Source organism: Panthera leo, chromosome B3 (genome assembly GCF_018350215.1).
Source record: "Panthera leo isolate Ple1 chromosome B3, P.leo_Ple1_pat1.1, whole genome shotgun sequence".
In the NCBI taxonomy this organism is placed as follows: domain Eukaryota; kingdom Metazoa; phylum Chordata; class Mammalia; order Carnivora; family Felidae; genus Panthera; species Panthera leo.
The window spans coordinates 111,960,201-111,980,447 of NC_056684.1; the positions used below are offsets into that span (position 1 = coordinate 111,960,201).

General features: G+C 38.8%; 1 protein-coding gene across 3 annotated transcripts in view; it reads left to right on the forward strand.

Moving 5' to 3' along the window:
- The first annotated feature begins 13,964 nt into the window (after positions 1 to 13,964).
- The window catches only part of GPHN (gephyrin), a 611,925-nt gene continuing 605,642 nt past the window's right edge, over positions 13,965 to 20,247 (forward strand). For all 3 annotated transcript variants that reach the window (XM_042943539.1, XM_042943540.1, XM_042943541.1), the window contains exon 1: positions 13,965 to 14,565. In XM_042943539.1, the coding sequence (XP_042799473.1) occupies positions 14,502 to 14,565 (64 nt within the window). In that variant the 5' untranslated portion in view covers positions 13,965 to 14,501. The remainder of the gene's footprint in view (positions 14,566 to 20,247) is intronic.

Here is a 20,247-nt window from a genome sequence, read left to right on the forward strand (position 1 = left end):
TTTTTTTTTTTTTTTTTTTTTTTTGGTTTTCAACAACAAGACCAAACACACCTACAATCTAGCATCATTTATTTGATTTGTGTGTGTGTGTGTTTTTAATTTTTTAATTTTAATTTTTGTTACCGTATTAATTCATTTTCTTCCTTCAAAATGACAAAATGAAGGAATTCACCCCAAAAGAAAGAGCAGGAAGAAATGACAGCCAGGGACTTAATCAACACAGATACCAGCAAGATGTCTGAATGAGAATTTAGAATCACAATAATAAGAATACTAGCTGGGGTTGAAAATAGATTAGAATCCCTTTCTGCAGAGATAAAAGAAGTAAAAGCTAGTCAGGATGAAATAAGAAATGCTACAACTGAACTGCAATGTCGAAAGGATGCCATGGCAGATGTTAAGGATGGATAAGGCAGAGCAGCAAATCAGCAATATAGAGGACAAACTTGTGAAGAATAATGAAGCAGAAAAAAAGAGGGAGACTAAGCCAAAAGAGCACGATTGAAGAATTAGAGAAATCAGTGACTCACTAAAAAGGAAGAACATCAGAATCATAGGAGTCCCAGAAGATGAAGAGAAAGAAAAAAAGGTAGAAGTGTTATGTGAGCAAATCATAGCAGAAAACTTTCCTAACCTGGGGAAAGACACAGACATCAAAATCCAGGAAGCACAGAGGACTCCCATAAGATTAAAAAAACTGACCATCAACAAAGCATATGATAGTCATATTCATAAAATACTCAGACAAGGAAAGAATCATGAAAGCAGCAAGGGAAAAAGAGTCCTTAACCTACAAGGGAAGACAGATCAGGTTTGCAGCAGACCTATGCACAGAAACTTTGCAGGCCAGAAGGGAGTGGCAGGATATATTTAATGTGCTGAAGTGGAAAAATATGCAGCCAAGAATACTTTATCCAGCAAGGCTGTCATTCAAAATAGAAGGAGAGATAAAGAGTTCCCCCAGACAAACAAAAACTAAAGGTGTTCCTGACAACTAAACCAGTCCTGCAAGAAATTTTAAGGGGAACTCTCTCTGAGGGTAGAAAAAAATGAAGAAAAAAAGAAAAAAGGCCAAAAGCAACAAAGACTAGAAAGGGCCAGGGAACACCACCAGAAACTCTAACTCTACAAGCAACATAATGGCAATAAATTTATATTTTTCAGTACTCACTCTAAACATCAGTGGACTCAATGCTCCAATCAAAAGACATAGGGTAACAGAATAGATAAGAACAAGATCAATCTATATGCTGTTTACAAGAGACCCACTATAGACCTAAAGGCACCTTCAGATTTAAAGTAAGGGGATGGAGAACCATTTATCATACTAATGGTTGACAAAAGAAAGCTGGGGTAGCCATACTTATACCAGACAATGTAGACTTTAAAATAAAGACTGTATCAAGAGATGAAAAATGGTATTATATCATAAAGGGTCTTTCCACCAAGAAGACTTAACAATTGTAAACATTTATGTGTCAAATGTAAAAGCACCCAAATATATAAATCAATTAATTACAAACATAAGGAAACTCATTGATAATAATACCTTAATAGTAGGGGACTTCAACATCCCACTTACAACAATGAATAGATCGTCAAAACAGAAAATCAACAAGGAAACAATGGCTTTGAATGACACACTGGACCGGATGGACTTAACAGATATATTCAGAACATTTCACCCTAAAGCAGCAGAATACACATTCTTCTCCAGCACACATGGAATGTTTCTAGAACAGATCACATACTGGGACACAAAAAAGCCCTCAACATGTACAAAAAGATCGAGATCATACCATGCATATTTTCAGACCACAACACTATGAAACTCGAAATCAACCACAAGAAAAAATGTGGGAAGATAACAAATACCTGGAGACTAAAGAACATCTTACCAAAGAGTGAATGGGCTAACCAAGAAGTTAAAGAGGAAATTGAAAAGTACATGGAAGCCAATGAAAATGATAACAATACAACCCAAAACCTCTGGGATGCAGCAAAGGCTATCACAAGAGGGAAGTATATAGCAATCCAGGCCTTCCTAAAGAAAGAAGAAAGGTCTCAGATACACAACATAATCTTATACCTAAAAGAGCTGGAAAAAGAACAGCAAATAAAACCCAAAACCAGCAGAAGACTGGAAATAATAAGGATTAGAGTAGAAATCAATGCTATCAAAACCAAAAAAAAAAAAAACCAAAAAAAAAACAAAAAAAAAAACAAAAAAAAACCAAAAACCAACCCCAAACAAACAAACAAACAAACAAGAACAACAACAAAAGAACAGATCAATGAAACCAGAAGCTGGTTCTTTGAAAGAATTAACAAAATTGATAAACCACTAGCCAGTTTGATCAAAAAGGAAAAAGGAAAGAACCCAAATAAATAAAATCAAGAATGAAAGAGGAGAGATCACAACCAACACAGCAGAAATACAAACAATAATAAGAGAATATTATGAGCAATTATACGCCAATAAAATGGGCAATATGGAAGAAATAGACAAATTCCTAGAAACATATACACTACCAAAACTGAAATAGGAAGACATACAATTTTGAACAGACCCATAACCAGTAAAGAACTCAAATTAGTAGTCAAAAATCTCCCAAAAAAACAAGAGTCCAGGGCCAGATGACTTTCCAGGGGAATTCTACCAAACATTTAAAGAAGAGTTAACACCTATTCTCTTGAAGTTGTTACAAAAAATAGAAATGGAAGGAAAACTTCCAAACTCTTTCTCTGAAGCCAGCATTACCTTGATTCCAAAACCAGACAAAGACCCCACTAAAAAAGAACTATAGACCAATTTCCCTGATGAACATGGATGCGAAAATCCTCAACAATATATTAGCCAAACAGATCCAACAATACATTTAAAATAAATTATTCACCACGACCAAGTGGGATTTATACCTGGGATGCAGGGCTGGTTCGATATACACAAAAGAATCAATGTGATTCATCACATCAATAAAAGAAAGGACAAGAACCATATGATCCTCTCAATAGATGCAGAGAAAGCATTTGACAAAATACAGCATCTTTTCTTGATAAAACCCTCAAGAAAGTAAGGACAGAAGGATCATACCTTGAGATCATAAAAGCCATATATGAAAGACCCAATGCTAATACCCTCAATGGGGAAAAATTGAGAGCTTTCCCCCTAAGGTCAGGAACAAGACAGGGATGTCCACTCTCACCACTGTTATTTGACATAGTATTGGAAGTAGCCTCAGCAATCAGACAACACAAAGAAATAAAAGGCATCCAAATAGGCAAGGAGGTCAAACTTTCACTTGTTACAGATGACATGATACTCTATATGGAAAACCCAAAAGATTCCACCAAAAAACTGCTAGAACTGATCCATGAATTCAGCAAAGTTGCAGGATATAAAATCAATGCACAGAAATTGGTTGCATTCCTATACACCAACAATGAAGCAACAGAAAGAGAAATCAAGGAATCGATCTCATTTACAATTGCACCAAAAACCATAAAATACCCAGGAATAAATCTAACCAAAGAGGTGAAAAATCTATACACTGAAAACTATAGAAAGCTTATGAAAGAAATGGAAGAGGACACAAAAAAATGGAAAAAGATTCCGTGGTCCTGGATAAGAAGAACAAATATTGTTAAAATGTCAATAGTACCCAAAGCAATCTACATATTCAATGTAATACCTATCAAATAACACCATCATTCTCTACAGAACTAGAACAAATAATCCTAAAATTTGTATGGAACCAGAAAAGACCTTGAATAGCCAGCGCAATCTTGAAAAAGAAAACCAAAGCTGGAAGCATCATAATCCCACACTTCAAGCTGTATTACAAAGCTGTAATCATTAAGAGAGTATGGTACTGGCACAGGAACAGACAAATCAATGGAACAGAATAGAGAACTCAGAAATGGACCCACAAACATATGGCCAACTAATCTTTGACAAAGCAGGAAAGAATGTCCAATGGATTAAAGACAGTCTCTTCAGCAAGTGGTGCTGGGAATACTGGACAGCGACATGCAGAAGAATGAACCTGGACTACTTTCTTATATATATATATATACACACACACAAATATATGTATACACACACACACACACACACACACACATACACAATGGAGTATTACTCGGCAATCAAAAAGAAAGAAATCTTGCCATTTGCAACTACATGGATGGAACTAGAGAGTATTATGCTAAGCGAAATTAGTCAGAGAAAGACAAATATCCTATGACTTCACTCATATGAGGATTTTAAGACAAAGAACAGATGAACTCAAGGGAAGGGAAGCAAAAATAATATAAAAATAGGGAGGGGGACAAAACAAGAGACTCTTAAATATGGAGAACACACAGAGTGCTATTGGAGGGATTATGGGAGGAGGGGATAGGCTAAGTGGATAAGGGGCATTAAGGAATCTACTCCTGAATCATTGTTGCACTATATGCTAACTAACTTGGATGTAAATTTAAAAAATAAATTTAAAATAAATTTAATATTAATATTTAAAAAACCCAATTCACTGGACCCCTCTGTTAGACAATTAAGTCATGATCTTTCAAAGATAGGGCAAGAGCATCCGTATTTTTTTTAATTTTTATTTATTTATTTATTTATTCATTCATTCATTTATTTATTTAAATATGAAATTTATTGTCAATTGGTTTCCATACAACACCCAGTGCTCATCCCAACAGGTGCCCTCCTCAATGCCCATTACCCACCCTCCCCTCCCTCCCACCCCCCACCCCCAGAGCATCTGTATTTTTTAAAAGTTCCTTTGGAAATTCTTATGCGAAACTGGGTTTGAGAATCACTGTTCCAGGTCTTTTTGCCTTTATCATAACATTTAATGAATTATATTGGAAGTGTTTGTTTCTCCAACTATCTCTCTCTCTCACCAGATTGTGAACTCTTTGAGGCCCAGGACTATGTCTTGTTTATCTTTTCATTTTGACCACCTAACACAGTACCTGAGAGTAGATAGAAGCTCAGATATTGCATAATGCCTCAGACAGTTAATTGTAAAGTCCCAGGTCTCTTGATACCTTGTCTTGTGTCATTTTGGATCATACTGCTGTCCAAGATTTTCAGATCTTTTGTTTACACTAAGTGGTCATTAATTTCCAGAATCCTGTCAATAGGGAGAAAGTTTATTTGTTACAAAACATGTCTTAGTCTGTAGGAATCCCTTGTTATATTCTGGTATGAGCAAAGTAAGCCGTCTGATTAAAAATTTTCTTTCCCCCAAGGTTAATTTAAATCTGTAAAGGTGTATTTAAAAATGTGATTTTGGGGGCACCTGGGTGGCTCAGTCAGGTAAGCGTCCAACTTTGGCTGAGGTCATGACACATGACATGATCATGATCTCATGGTTTGTGAATTTGAGCCCTATTTAGGGCTCTGTGCTGACTGTGGGGAGCCTGACTGAGATTTTCTCTCTCGCTCTCTCTGCCCCTCTCCCAGTTGCTCTCTCTTTCTTTCAAAATAAATAAATAAACTTTTAAAAAAATTTAATTTTAGACTTGAAAATGTTTATATGTAATCACAGAATTTGGGTATTAGAAGGAACTTTAAATGAGTATGATGTTCCTTCATTTTATAGAAGAGGAAACTGGAGTTCAGCTTTGTTGAAAGAGTGTCCAAAGTCCCACAGTTAATTGGGGATGTTAACAGTTAGGATAGTTACCAGAGCTCAGGTTTTCTTAGTACCAGTTCATATTCCAATCTAATTCATATCTTTCCTCTCTTGACCACATAAATAACAGGTTCGGCAACCCAGAGATAGTTTCATGTTCTCCCAACTGAGTAAAATGAATATGTAATCCATATTCTGTTTCAAGAAAGCCACCTCTGTACTTATCTAGTCCTTGTATGCTTCAGCAGTCCTGAGAGACTTCCCAAGTCAATTGGATTAGACAGAGCAATGAGAGCTGAAGTCAAGAATATAAAATCTGACTGTACACTGACTACTTAAATAAGTAATTTAATTTCAGGGTCTTAGATTCCCAATTTTAAAATTGGATTAAAAGAGCACCATTCAAATGTTTTAAAAATCATATGCACATTTTTTGTTTGTCATTCAATAGGTTTAGATGAGTATCTGACCTTTCCCCCCTTTTTTCTTCATTAACTAAGGCATGAAATAAACTAGTTGTTGGGAAAGATTTATCCCTTCTTACACAATGAATCATTTGCCATCACCAAAGTGTCAAAATTGTATGTTTACTATCAGTCACACTTACCACCTTTCCTTCAAATCCTCCAAATTTTTCAGTTTCTTCAAAACACAAAACGGAAATATCAAAGCCTTTTATCTTACTTTGTAAAACTTCACATTGGCCTCTGATTTGCACTTCTATGGCAGTACAAAGTTATCATTTGGGTTGGCTGGATATTTGTGAGTATCTGCATTTTGATAAATCCAGAATATAGATCTTACCTTTGTAGGTACAAATTTATTTGATCAACTTACCCAACAGATCAGCAGCTCATCCAAACTCCTCAAACTCCCAAGAGAATCACTGATAAATGCAATCAATTTAAATTACAATGATGGCTGGGGCGCCTGGGTGGCGCAGTCGGTTAAGCGTCCGACTTCAGCCAGGTCACGATCTCGCGGCCCGTGAGTTCGAGCCCCGCGTCAGGCTCTGGGCTGATGGCTCGGAGCCTGGAGCCTGTTTCCGATTCTGTGTCTCCCTCTCTCTCTGCCCCTCCCCCGTTCATGCTGTGTCTCTCTCTGTCCCAAAAATAAATAAAAAACGTTGAAAAAAAAAATAAATTACAATGATGGCTATACCTTCCAAGGTGGTTGGAATATGTCTATATTTAGGGCATTCCCATTTAAGAATTAAGTTATTAGGGAAACTGAATTAGCAATCAGAAAGTATTGATGGAATTGAAACATTATTACAGTTTTATGTACACTCATAATATTTCAGCTATGTTTCTCTGAGAATAAAACCTCTGATTCTTGACTGTACTTGGGAGATACTTCTCAGTTTTAACCTCAGCTGAGGAAAACTTTGTCCCGTTAGTAATACATTTACAAACCATAATGTTGGATAGTACTATTTTTGTAGCTTATTTATTTTACCTTGACTTTTGAGCTATTCAGGGAATATTTGCTAACATTTCACTTCCAAAAGTTGCCTTTTTGCAATGACCACAAAGTGATTAGAAATGCTTGTTACACTTCTTTCCTAAATGAAATAAGGCCAACAACAGGATGATACTTTCATCTTTAGTCTAGAATTGCAATCATCAAAAGGACATGTGGCAGTATGCAAGCATATTGCCTTACACTTTTAGATCCAGGTAGAAAATCCAGCTTTAGTATGGTCTATGGTCACTTGACTATGGTCGCCTTGTGTGGTGTCTTCTTTTATAGGCAGAGGTTTCTGAAATCTGTCACATGCCAAGGCAAATTTCTAACAGCCCCTCTGGCACATTGGGAGGGGCTTGTATTGTTCACAATTCAAAGTCTCTATTACTTCATATGTTCTGTATTTAATCATCAACTATTAGGAGTTGTAAAAGAACCAGTTTCCATGTTAGAAAAGGATACTTGCTCTGTAACCAATCAATCCCACAGCAGGAGATCCACAGAAATATAAATGTGAAATGTAATTACTATATGGTAAAAATGAGTGGTCATCAGCTCTACTTCCTTCACATATTCACTTATGCTTTATAACATTTCAAACTTTAAGAATCATTTTAAGCCAAAACACTGTTTAAATATTCCTATATATCACATTTCCTCCAATTATTAGTCAATCTAGGATAGAATGAGGTTATTTAGGCTAACAAAATAATTTTCTTTCTTTTTAAAAATAATTTTCTCATTAAATGTGGTATGTATATACAATGGAGTATTACTCAGCAATCAAAAAGAATGAAATCTTGCCACTTGCAACTACGTGGATGGAACTGGAGGGTATTATGCTAAGTGAGATTAGTCAGTCAGAGAAAGACAAAAATCATATGACTTCACTCATATGAGGACTTTAAGAGACAAAACAGATGAACAAAAGGGAAGGGAAACAAAAATAATATATAAACAGGGAGGGGGACAAAGCAAAAGAGACTCATAAATAATGGAGAACAAACAGGGTTGCTGGAGGGTATGGAATCTACTGAAATCATTGCCTCACTATATGCTAACTAATTTGGATGTAAATTTTTAAAAATAAAAAATAAAGTTAAATCACAAAGTTAAAAATAATAATAATTTTCTTATTGTATATTGCTTTTATAGAGACAAATATATTTACCTAGAATAGCTGGGCTTTAAGCTAAGTTTGATATCATGGAAACCAATTAATTATAATAATTTAGGAAAAGCATGATGTTTTTCGTTTTTTTAAAAGTATAAAATTTAAACTCAAACCATGTCAGTTTTCAAGCTTCGGACTATTTTTTCTTGGCTTGTGTATACTGAATCCTAAAACCTGAAGGCCTTATAGACAGAGTGCTTTTGAGAAATCAAGTAGTTTCTAGGAACCTAATGTTACTTTTGATTTAACAATCTCTCTTTCCTTTCTCTTACCTGATAATTCCTTCTTCTTCTTCTAGCAAATACTGTCCTCCTCTTCTATAGTCTACCCTTTATTTGAATTAAGGAAGGAGAAAAAGCAGTGTTTTCTGTAGAAATCTGACTTTTCCCCTCCTTGTTTCCTTCTTTTATAGATAAGCAGACATAAATAAGTGATGATTGTGTGTAAGTTGTCATGACATACCAGGAAAAGCTTCTCTATCTTCTGAATGATAACAGGAGATAATGTGGGTGGTATTAAACATACAAATTAGTGTCCTCAGAAAAGAATAAAATCTATAGTAACGGTGGAGAGAGATAGGAGTCTGTAAGAAGAGTTGAACTAACTGTGAACCTATCGAGGCACTAGCCTTACCTATGGTACCTTGATCCCCCCTCCCTTGGTCTTAGCCATTTGGTAGGGGTCAGCTGATCCTCATCCTCTGGGTGAGTACATAACTGAGGCCTAACCAATCGGGTTAACTTGCTTTAGTGTAAGTACTTTGGGGGTGGGGATATGACCTAGTTCTATGGTTCTCAAGATTTTTGGTTTTAGGACCCCTTTACACCCTTAAAAATTATTGAGGACTCCAAAGAACTTTTAAGTAGGTTACATGTATAAATATTTACCATATTAAAACAATTTTTAAATATAGAAATATACAAACACATTTCATTAGCTGTCAGGGTGATGATATCATTGCATATCATGTAGCCTCTGGAAAAATTCCACTGTATCTAAAGAGAAAATGAGATTGGAAAGACAAATAATGCCTTGGTATTAAGTATGAAAATCTTTTTGACCTTAAAGACCCTCCAAAAGGGTCCTGGGTTCTCCAGGTGTCCCCAGAAAAACTTGATAACTACCGATCTAAATTATTGCTTACAAAAGACAATACCAATTTTGCCACTACATAGGAAGAGCCAATATGAGAAGTAAGTCAACAAAGGAGAAAGCATAGCTGAAAGATGGCATTTTTATGACATGGTTTCAGATTCTGAATCTAGCCAACCCTGAAGCTATATACATGTATGGAATTCATAACTGCATGAGCCTTTTGACTTAAACTAGGATCAGTCACTTGTAGCCAAAATGTTCTTATACATTTGGAGTAAGAAAAATATGAAGGACCTAGGCACAAAAGTATTCAAGCAGAAATCTGGGCAGCAGAAATACAATATCAAAAGCCCAAGGAAAAGTTCGAATTTGTTTTTATAAACATGGAAGACATTGGAAAACAGTGTCCTAATTGTTCTCGAATAAGCCCCATCAAACTCCATGGACACAGTTGTCCATGGACATGATAAATGGCTCACCTTCACTTCACTAAAAAATAACAAAGGCATCAAAAAAAGCAAAATGTCAATTTCATTAGTAGGAGTGTATAAACTTATCTCACCTGACTTTGGAAAATTCTAACTAGAATTTTTGTACTGGGTTGAATAGTTTCCCCCCAATTTCACATCCACCCAGAATCTCACAATGTGACCTATTTGGAAATAGGGTCTTTGCAGATGTAATTTGTTAAGTTGGGGTCATACTGGATGATAGTGGGCCCTAAATCCAATGACTGATATCCTTACAATAAGGGCAAGTGAAAATAAATATAGGCAAGAAAGCCATGGTGGCAAAGACTGGAATGATGCAGCTACAAGCCAAGGAATGCCAAGGACTGCCAGCAACCACTAGAAGCTAGAAAGAGGCAGGGAAGAATTTTTGTTTTTAAATAGTATTTATTTATTTTTGAAAGAGAGAATGAGCAGACGAGGGTCAGAGAGAGAGGGACAGAGGATCTCAAGTGGGCTCTGTGCTGACAGCAGAGAAGCCGATGTGGGGCTTGAACTCACGAATTGTGAGATCACCACCTGAGCCGAAGTCAGACACTCAACTGACTGAGGCACCCAGGCGCCCCCCCCCCCTTTTTTTGTTATAGAAGCATATTTATTGATATGGAAAGATAATCACACTATACAGTTAGAGAAAAATCAATCAGGAGAGAAAATGGCTTTGCTTTGATTTTAACTTCTGGGCTCCAGAACTTTAAGAAAATAAATTTCTATTGTTTTAAGCCACCCAGTTCATGGTACTTAGTTATGACATCCTAACTTAGGAACTAATACACTGCCTAACTCAGCCCGTCTAAAATTCATCTTGACTATAATCAAGCATCCTTTGGGGAAAATAATAGGTTAAAATCAACCAGAGTTTCACCTTGTACCAATTTTTGTTGTTGCTGTGCTAAATACATACAACAAAATTTACTAGTTTAATCATTTTAAAATGTGCAATTCAATGGCATTAAAAAAATTCAATTATGTTGCACCCATTTTTAATTGACTGTTTTTTTTTAAATGTTTATTTATTTTTGACAGAGACAGATACAGAATGCGAGTGGGTTAGGGGCAGAAAGAGAAGGGAGACACAGAAGCAGAAGCAGGCTCCAGGCTCCGAGCTGTCAGCACAGAGCCCGACATGGGGCTCGAACCCATGAGCTGTGAGATCATGCCCTGAGCGGAAATCGGACGTGCAACCGACTGAGCCACCCAGGTGCCCCTAATTGACTGTTTTAATTGTGGTCATTAGCCTATCAGGAAAGAGGGCAAGAATCGAATAAGCCTTACAAGGAGAATAATCCATTGCCAAATTTGTTCTTTCTCATATCTAACATCAATGAGGAGAGTCTGACCCCAGAAAAGCCAGTAAGCTTTTGCCTTATACTGAAATTGTAATTAACTATAGGAAAACTCAAGTACCAGGAGGGCTAAGTGTAAACACACTTTAAGTGTTACACTAAATGGAAACACAACTTTTATTCATTTAGTAACTCATTTGTCTTTCATCTTCAAAATGAAAATCATTATGAAAGTCAGATGCTTATCTTTTGTTAATTTTTAGTAAATGTAAACCCCTGTTGTTTTCATTACTAAAACCTTAATAGAGACAGTGAATCCTTGGGCCCTTCTAATTCTTTAGATACAAACTTTTTTTCACTTTTTGTTTCCCCTTTCCCCTCAGTATATTCCTGAGACATCTGTCAAAATTTGGAAATGCTACTCTCTTCTTACCAGAAAATTTTTTTGTTATAGCGCTTGTTTCCAGGGTGAACTTTGAAGAAATGCCATACTATATAGCAAGAGTAAAAAAGCATGTGCATACTGCAATGTTCATTCAATAAGCAGCAGTAAAAGAAAAGTCACATTAGGGACACCTGAGTAAGGATGTCTGTCAGTTAAGCCTCGGACCTCAACTCAGGACAAGATCTCGCGGTTCACGGGTTCAAGACCTGTGTCGGGCTCTGTGCTCACAGCTGGGACCCTGAAGCCTGCTTTGGATTCTATGTCTCCCTCCCTTTCTGCCCCCTCCCCTGCTTGCGCTCTGCCTTTCTCTCTCTCAAAAATAAACATTGCAGGGTGCCCCAGTGGCTCAGTCGGTAGAGCATCTGACTTCGGCTCAGGTCATGAACACATGGTTTGTGGGTCGGAGCCCTGTGTTGGGGCTCTGTGCTGACAGCTCAGAACCTGGAGTCTGCTTTGGATTCTCTCTCCCTCTCTCTCTGCCCCTCCTCCGCTTACACTCTGCCTCTCTCTCTTTCTCTCAAAAATAAATAAAGATAAAAAAAACATTAAAAAAGTCACATTAGACAGTAAAGTCAGTGAGTTCTTCCTGTGCAAATTTTGTTACAGTTTGCTAAATTTAGCAGAGATGAATACACTTGAGGAAAACTGTTGGAAGACAAGCACATATTATAGTTGTCTAGTTTAGTTCTATTAATACTAGTTTTTTTCAGCAATTTTAGTAGTTTCAGCAAACAAACCTCCATATATGTTAGGGTTAATTAAATTTTAATGAATTTCACCCTTATTACTTTTATAGATACAGGAAGTCCCTTGTTTTCTGTTATTTATTGTGAAAGGAAAATACCAGTTTCTTTCCACAGATAATTATAGAATATTCTAAGTTCAGAGGGTGCTTATTTAGTCTGCAACCTTAAAAACCCCAAACTTAGTTTAAGGTCATAGAACCTATTAGTAGGCAGGGTTAGAATTTCTCTAAAAATTCAAGACATTTTACAACTATTTCAAATTTGAGGGAGCCGTGGGGAATAAAGATTGCAAAGGCAAAAGATTGCAATATAGACTGCAAAGGCAGCAACGTAACCATTTTCTTGGAGGTATTTTCACATATATCTCTCTCACTTGAAACTAGTTTAGAATCTGTTGGCCACCAGGCTCTATGGTGATAGATTATTAAAGTGGCTTTATGATCTGCCTTCCATTTTTTATCTACCATAAAAAATACTAGCAATGCACATACTCAAAAGAAATTTTACTATTTTATCTCACCTCAGTTTCATCCATCATCTACTTTGTATTCCCATTACTTAAAATGAAATACAAAACAATAGGAATCTTCAGTTAGAGGATAAGTCCATGTTTCAATGGCACAAAAAAACATAACCATCAAATTGAGATTTTAATTGCGTACAAACGTTGATTATACATTTTTGACAATTTGCTTTTCATTCTTACGCTCCCCAAGTTTTTTATCATGGCTGAGAACATTAGGGAAAAAAAAAATGTGTGTATTATTTTTTTAATTCCCAAATTGAAAAGGCTAGAAAACAACAACAAGAAGCCAAGGTGAAATTGCCAAAGGTGATTAGTAATACATTTATGAAAGGTACATGAAAATAAGTGACAACAAAAACTATTTTTATGGTAATCTCACATCCTACAAATGATGAAATGAAACTCAATTGTCACGGCCTGGCTTCTACTTCCAATCTTTCGATCGTGGTTCAGGGGCGAGGAACACGTTGTTCTCATTCTCTGAGATTGGTGCTTTTCATCTAAAAGCAGAGACCGTGGTGGTGATGGAGCGTAAGGCCACGAAACCACGGGACACCGGGAGGAAGAAAAGCCAGGTATCCCCATTCAGGATGCTCTGCTTCGCTTGTGAGGACCGTCCTGTGGGTACACACTTGGAAACGGGATCCTAAAGCAGAGAAGAAATGGAAATCCTCCGGCAGGGCGAGCCGACTGACGAAGCAAGCGGGAAGGTGAGGCGGGACAGGATAACTCCTTCACTACGGCGGGCTCTCGGTTTCAGTGGCCACCGTTCTGCCACCCACGTAGCTTTCTAAGCCACTTGCAGGTTTCCTGGCGCTTTCATGGGGTCGAGCGGCTGCACGAAGAAGCCCCGTATGCTGAGTCCTTTTCTCCTCCCCTTGGGAGAGCGGCTCCGCGGCCCGGAGAGCTGGCCCGCGGCTAACGACGACGCGCTGGCTCGGCAGGGGATTGCTTCTGTCTGGGGCTCGGCTGAGGCGGCGTTCGCGTCCCGCGCGCACCCGCTCCGCGTTCTCCAGCCAATCCGCCGCTACTCGCGCGCCCAGGAGCGTTCCTCCGTCCTTCTCGGGCTGGGCCGCCTCCTTCCCGCTCCCAGTACTCTGCAACCCGAGCTCTCACACCTCCCCTCACTCTCCACGAGTTCCACGCCTCGCGGAGTAGCTCCGCCCCTGTCCCCGAGTCCGCCCCCGCAACCCTCCGAGCGTGTGCACTCCTTTCCCTTCACTCTCCTGCTATCTAGCCGGTCTCGGGCTCGCTCTCCGCAGAGCGGTCTGGGTCTCAGCGGCCTCGTCGGACGCCTCCGCGCGCTCTCCCCCTGCGGCCCGCCCCCCGACCCCTCTACCGCAGCTAGCCTCCTCCGACCTGGACGCGGAGTCGCGCGCTCTGACTCCGCCCCCCCCACCGCGGACTCGCGCACTCCCGGCCGGGCCTCTCCCCCGCGCAGGCCGCGGAGCGCCCGGCCGCCTCCCCCTCCTTGCCCGGTCGCCGCGAGCTCCCCGGGCGCTCTCGCTCTCGCGCTCTCCGAGGCGAGCGCGCTCCCGGCCCGCGCGCTCCGGGCTCCGGCTTCTCCCGGCTCCTGTCAGTGCGGTGACTGCGCTGGGAAACATGGCGACCGAGGGAATGATCCTCACTAACCACGACCATCAAATCCGTGTCGGAGTCCTCACAGGTAACCGGGGGAGGAGGTCCGGGGCCGTCGCGGCCGCTGTCCCCGACTAGTCTCAGGCTTCTCGTCTGTGGTGACTCTTCTCTGCGGCCTCGGGAGGAGGGAAGACTGAGGAGGGGGACGGGGGGGCGCGTTTTACAACCGCTGAGAGCCGCCGGAGGTTGGGGTGTTCCCGCGGGCTCCCCAGGAACTGGGGCCGGCCCGTGGGACATCAGGCCCCAGTGCCTTCGCAGCCGAAGTCCCCGGCCCCCGGGGACTGAGGGGCTGGTGCGGCGGGCGCTGCGGGGCTCCTTGCTGCCGGTGCAGGCGGCGGGATCCCGGCTCCGCAGCCTGAAGCACGCCGCTCTGACTGGCCGGCGCGCTTCCTCCGCCAGTGCTCGTCTTAGAGAGGGGGGATTCCCGTTTCCACCCCCTCCCTCCCCTCCCCCCTCCGCTGGCGGCCCGGCGCTGCTGTAGCTGTGCTTGCCCCGGGCACCGGCCGGACACCACACTGGGGAATATCAGGCGAAACTCTGCTCTGCCTCAGGCTACCCGTCGCCAGTCGGGCATCCCCTCAACCACCCGTGGGACACCCCTTGTCTGTCCCGAGAGGTGGGGGATCGCTTGCACCCAGACCTCGGAAAGTGTCTGCATTCCGCCTTCCCCAGCAAAGGGCCCTCTCTCTGCCCGCCTCTTGGTTTTCTTAGAGGGACGGGCTGCACCCTGCGGCCGGGGCTTTTTATTTGAGAGGGTAGGATTCCCCGACTTGGGCTTCTCTGTCCCCCTCCTTTCTGGGAACCCCCCTCTCCGGTTGGTCCCAAGGCTTGTGAGCAGCGCACTTTTCCTGGGTCTCGTTTCCCTCCCTCGCAGAAGCTGTGTGTGCTCTGCATGTCTGATTCCGTTGCGTTGTATTTGGGTAATATCCCTCAGTTCGGCGGTAGGCAGTTGCTGCAGGGCATGACTTCCGAGATGAATAGCAAGCCAATTTGTTGGGGGTTCTGCTGTGGTTCTGTAATTGGCAAGGTTTGTGTGTAATTCAGTGGCGAAGTGGGGGTTAAAGAACTATATTTGGAATCTGAGGGCTTAGTTTGGAGTGAAGGAAATCCAAGGCACACTTGCTGTGATTTTGGAAAAAGAAGAGATGTAGACGGGAATCCTTGTGTCTCCCTAGTCCCCCGCCCCTCACTTCTTATTTTTTTTTTTTTTCTCTTGTCAAATTCTGACAGGTTGAGACGGTGCTCGAGAAGGGACTAAATTGAATGAGACTTGCTTTTATTAGGTAGAAAAAAAAAATCTCTGTCGGTAGATATTGAGTGGTAAGCTTATTTGGCTGCTGAGTTTTATGAAAAGGAGATATCGGTGGCACCCCTTCCTCTCTTTTAAGTAAAAGGGTTGCCTTGCCGTGGTATTCTTTCCAGATGTTAATGCTGGTTGGTTGAATTCTCCTAATGGAAAGCCCCTGGGATAGAGAAACTAGTGTAAGCCAGTTGAGGGGAAGGGACCCCCCCGCCAAAGCAGATGATGCGCTGTTCTCTTCTTTTGGTGCTGAAACTGTTGCCTTGTGTGAAGATTCAGTTGTATCAGAATTCTTAGAGTTGACACTGCTGATTTTCAAAGAATCTAATCACGGGTGTAAAAATGTACAGCCTCTATCAGCCTTCAACTTGCTCTTTACAGTCCAGCCGGTTTTGAAAAATGATAGAGTAGTAAGAGTGAAGCTTAATAGAATCCAAAGTATTTCAGCTGTCCATGGAAACGAAAGGTCAAAGCTGTTTTCAAGTTAAACCATAGCGTTAAAAAAAAAAAAACAAAACGTATTTTTTTGTTGTTGTTAATTTAAGCTTTCCCTAATAGTTTTATTTAGTGAATCTTCTTACCTGGGTAAAGTGACACAGTAGATAGGTGTACAGAATGCTTTGAAAGATAACAGCCCTTATCTCTATCCCTACAGTACAATAGGGATAATACTGGTATGGAAACAACTAAAGAAACAATGTATGTAATTATTGTGCTACTATTTAAATAAATTACGGTGTGTTTGAGGGCTAAATGTAAAAGGAATTCCATTCCCAGATGAATTAGGAGCAAATGTGACTATCTGAAGGGAGAATTTGGTTCATTTACTAAAGGTAAGAAGAAACTGGCATTTCAAAGGGGAGTTGAAAGTCAGTGGCAACCTTATAAATGAATATATTGTGAGGATGAGGTTCTTGAGCAGAATAAAAATGAAATGCAAAGACCTTGAAAAGCTTAGGTGGAATAGGTAGGTGGCACAGGCAAGATGTCAAGGAGAAAACTTTGGCAGTGGAATTAACAGTAATCTGGAGAAGCTGTCTCATGAAAATGAGGTACAGTAGTTTAGGGGGAAAAGTCTAGGGTCAAGAATAAGGATATAGCTGAAGGAACGAAAAAGAAGTTTCAGAATTGGAAGAAATGGTAATGGAGGACAATAGTATGCGATGATAAAATGGACATGTGAAGTCAGAAATAACTTATGTTTTTACTTGAAAAGTTATACTCAACTTCGACAGAGCCTGGAAACAGAAGAATCAGAGGAAAGAACACAAGTTCTCAGTCTGCAAATAGAGGATTTTTATTACAGACAGCTTAAAATTTGTGGTCTTGATATTCCATGTGATTTTGTGCAAGAAAAAACCCTACAAAAATGAACCTATGTTGTGTGATTTTGTGTCTTATATAACTTAAAGTTTTGCAGTTTTACTGTGTAAAAGTTTTCTTTATTGAACTTAGTACTATGACTTCATACTTAAGAAAAATTGAATTAAGAGGCCACACTTAAAACTGTGATTTTTATGAGTTATAATTTGTGGCTCTCTTAAAGGCGGAGAGCTTGTTTTAGAAAATATCTTCTACATGCTTCATGATAATGATGTTAAGTATTTTATCTATTTTAAAGAGGTGATTGAAAGTATTGTCTACCTATGCACACATTTTACAATGTGTTTGTATTTTGGTGAAATTGTGTTGTCATTTCTCAAGTCTTTAATTGACTTTCATTGTGACATTTTTTTATTATCTGTTAAAATCATATGTATACTTTGAAACTTCTCATCCTCTGTATTTTTTTTAGTCTTCATCTTGGCTATGAATTTTGCAAATAGATGTAGTATGCAGTCTGTTGAAATTCTCATCAAATATTAGAGTTTTGAAACAGTGGTAGGAAAATATTTAGCAGAGGCATTTCTTTTTGCTTAATGGTCTTGAATCATTTTGGACTTGAAAATTAGATTATAATAATGAGTGTGACATGGCTATTTTAGTTATGCTGATTATTATCAGGAAAATGGGAACATTTAGGTACATAAAAATTGGTTATCACGGAAACATTTTAGGTTTATAGCAAACTCATTATATATTAATGTGTCACTTTTCACCTACTTTTTTCTATTTCTAAATAAACTCTTTATCCAGGGAGCACACTAGTTCTCTGTTAAAGCTTCACAGAAACATCAGGAAACTAATGAATGCATGCATTTATATAATATAGAGAATGAGAATAGAGATCTGTAATCAGTTGAAGATATTAGAACAAATATAAGACTAGATAATAGAGATTAAAAACTACTTGTAAAGTAGAACACCAAATATATTACATATAGGCAGTATTTTAGTCGTTCATAAATAAAGTCATTCAAAATATTTAACAGATTCTAAACCGAGGAGATTATAATCATGTAAGTCTAGAATTGTTGAAGCATTTATTTCATTCCTCAAGTTTATCCTTGTATATTTTCTGTAAAGCTTATTTATTGATGTTTATATATCTTTGTTTTGAGAATCGGTGTTGTCATTAACTAGGCAAATTAGTATTGCAAACTAAACTTAAATTCTACCGAATGGAATTTTGTGTTCAGGCAAACATACCAATATTGATCTGTATGACCATTGTTAAAAAGAATCCTATTCCTCAAACTTGGTCATTCTTCCACGAATTTTTGGTTGAAATCAACGTATTAGAGAATTAAATGTTTAGCTAAAGTAGGAAATCATTAATTTCTAACGAATATACTATCATCACTGGCTAACAACCTTATAAGCTAGCAGTACCTATGTTGTTATATATTAAGAGTTTTAAGTATATTAAAATCGTGTATGACTATTTGACATTAACTGAGGTGTGGAGAATCAGCAGTATGTTGCTGGGGAAGAAACAATGAATAAGAGTCTAATTTTATTCTTACTGGTGATACATTCGTATTTAAGGTGAATAAAGTACTTTGTGAAACACTCAGTAAAATAGACAAAACTTATACTTTCCTCCTGTAAATAGGATTGAAGAACAAGGAAACATATTTGGAATTTGAGCTGTTAAAAAAAAGATCCTAAAAAAGAAGCAATAAAACCACAAGAGATTTTTTTCCTTCACATCTGGGCAGAGAAGATAAATACCACAGAAGAAGAAAAGATTATTTAACCTGCTCAAAAGTATTTGGGACTGTAGTTAGTATGGATAGCATGCAGTCTTGTTTAATTTTTGAGCAACCACCCCAAAAGCAAAAGTCTAATGAAGTATCTTCATGTAGAAGTTCTATCCAGGTTGTTCAATGAATTCATAAGTGAATTTGTGTTCAATATATTAATTTTAATTAAACTTTCTTAAATTTTATAATTAAACAATCCAGTTATTTTTACAGTTTTTCCAGTAAGTATGCATTTTGAAAGAATGGAATTAAACTTACTATATGCTTTAAAAAAAATTCCTAATTTGAAAAATAAGGGGGCAAGGAAATGAGATGTGGTAAAAAGGGGCATTATACAATTTGTGTCCTGCTTTTCATATTGGGTACATGATATTGTGTCAAGGGATACTCTTTAAGGATTCTAAGTCTTAGAATCAATTTTAGTCTTACTAAGTCTTAGTATCAATTTTACTTGACAATGTATAATTTAAACCGCTTTAAGTATGTGTAAATTAGGAACAGAATGTAGAATTCACATGAATTGTTAAGATAAAATTAGAAACTTCAAAGAAATTTCAAGTCAACCCATTTTATAGCTCCAGACCTCATCAATCTTCTCTGTTATTGGTCCTTTGACACCAAAAATTTAAGGAGCACTGGGTCATGGGAAGAACACTAGAAGACTGGCTTTCTGATGCTAGATTGGCCAGTAAAGTTTTGTAATATTACTTAACTCTTAGCTTTTCTTACCACTAACCAGAAGGAGTCATTCTCTAAGATCACTTTAAACTCTCATGGCAATGTTTCTATACTTTAGCATCTTGAACAACTGGAAAGAGAAATATTGGATATCAGACTTAGTTAATATTTTTTGTCTCCATAATGAAAATCATGATGGGAGGGGTTAGAAAAATGCAAGAGAATAAGAAACAGAAGAAAAGATAAAATTTTAGAGGTTAAGTCCTGTCAGTATAAACTGAAGGAAAAATATTTAGATTTTTTTTCATTTGGAAATTTTTGTGTTGGGGCACCTGGGTGGCTCGGTTGAACTTCAGACTCTTGATTTCTGCCACATGTCATGATCAATCTCATGACTCGTGAGATTGAGCCCCACGTTGTAGGACTCTGCCGATAGTGTGGAGCCTGCTTGGTTTTCTCTCTCTTCCTCTCTCTCTGCCTCTCCCCCTCTCATGCTCTGTCTCTCTCAAAGTAAATAAACATTGAAAAATTTTTGTGACATTGATAATCCTCTGTTATCAGTAGTTTCAGTCTTATACTTAATTTC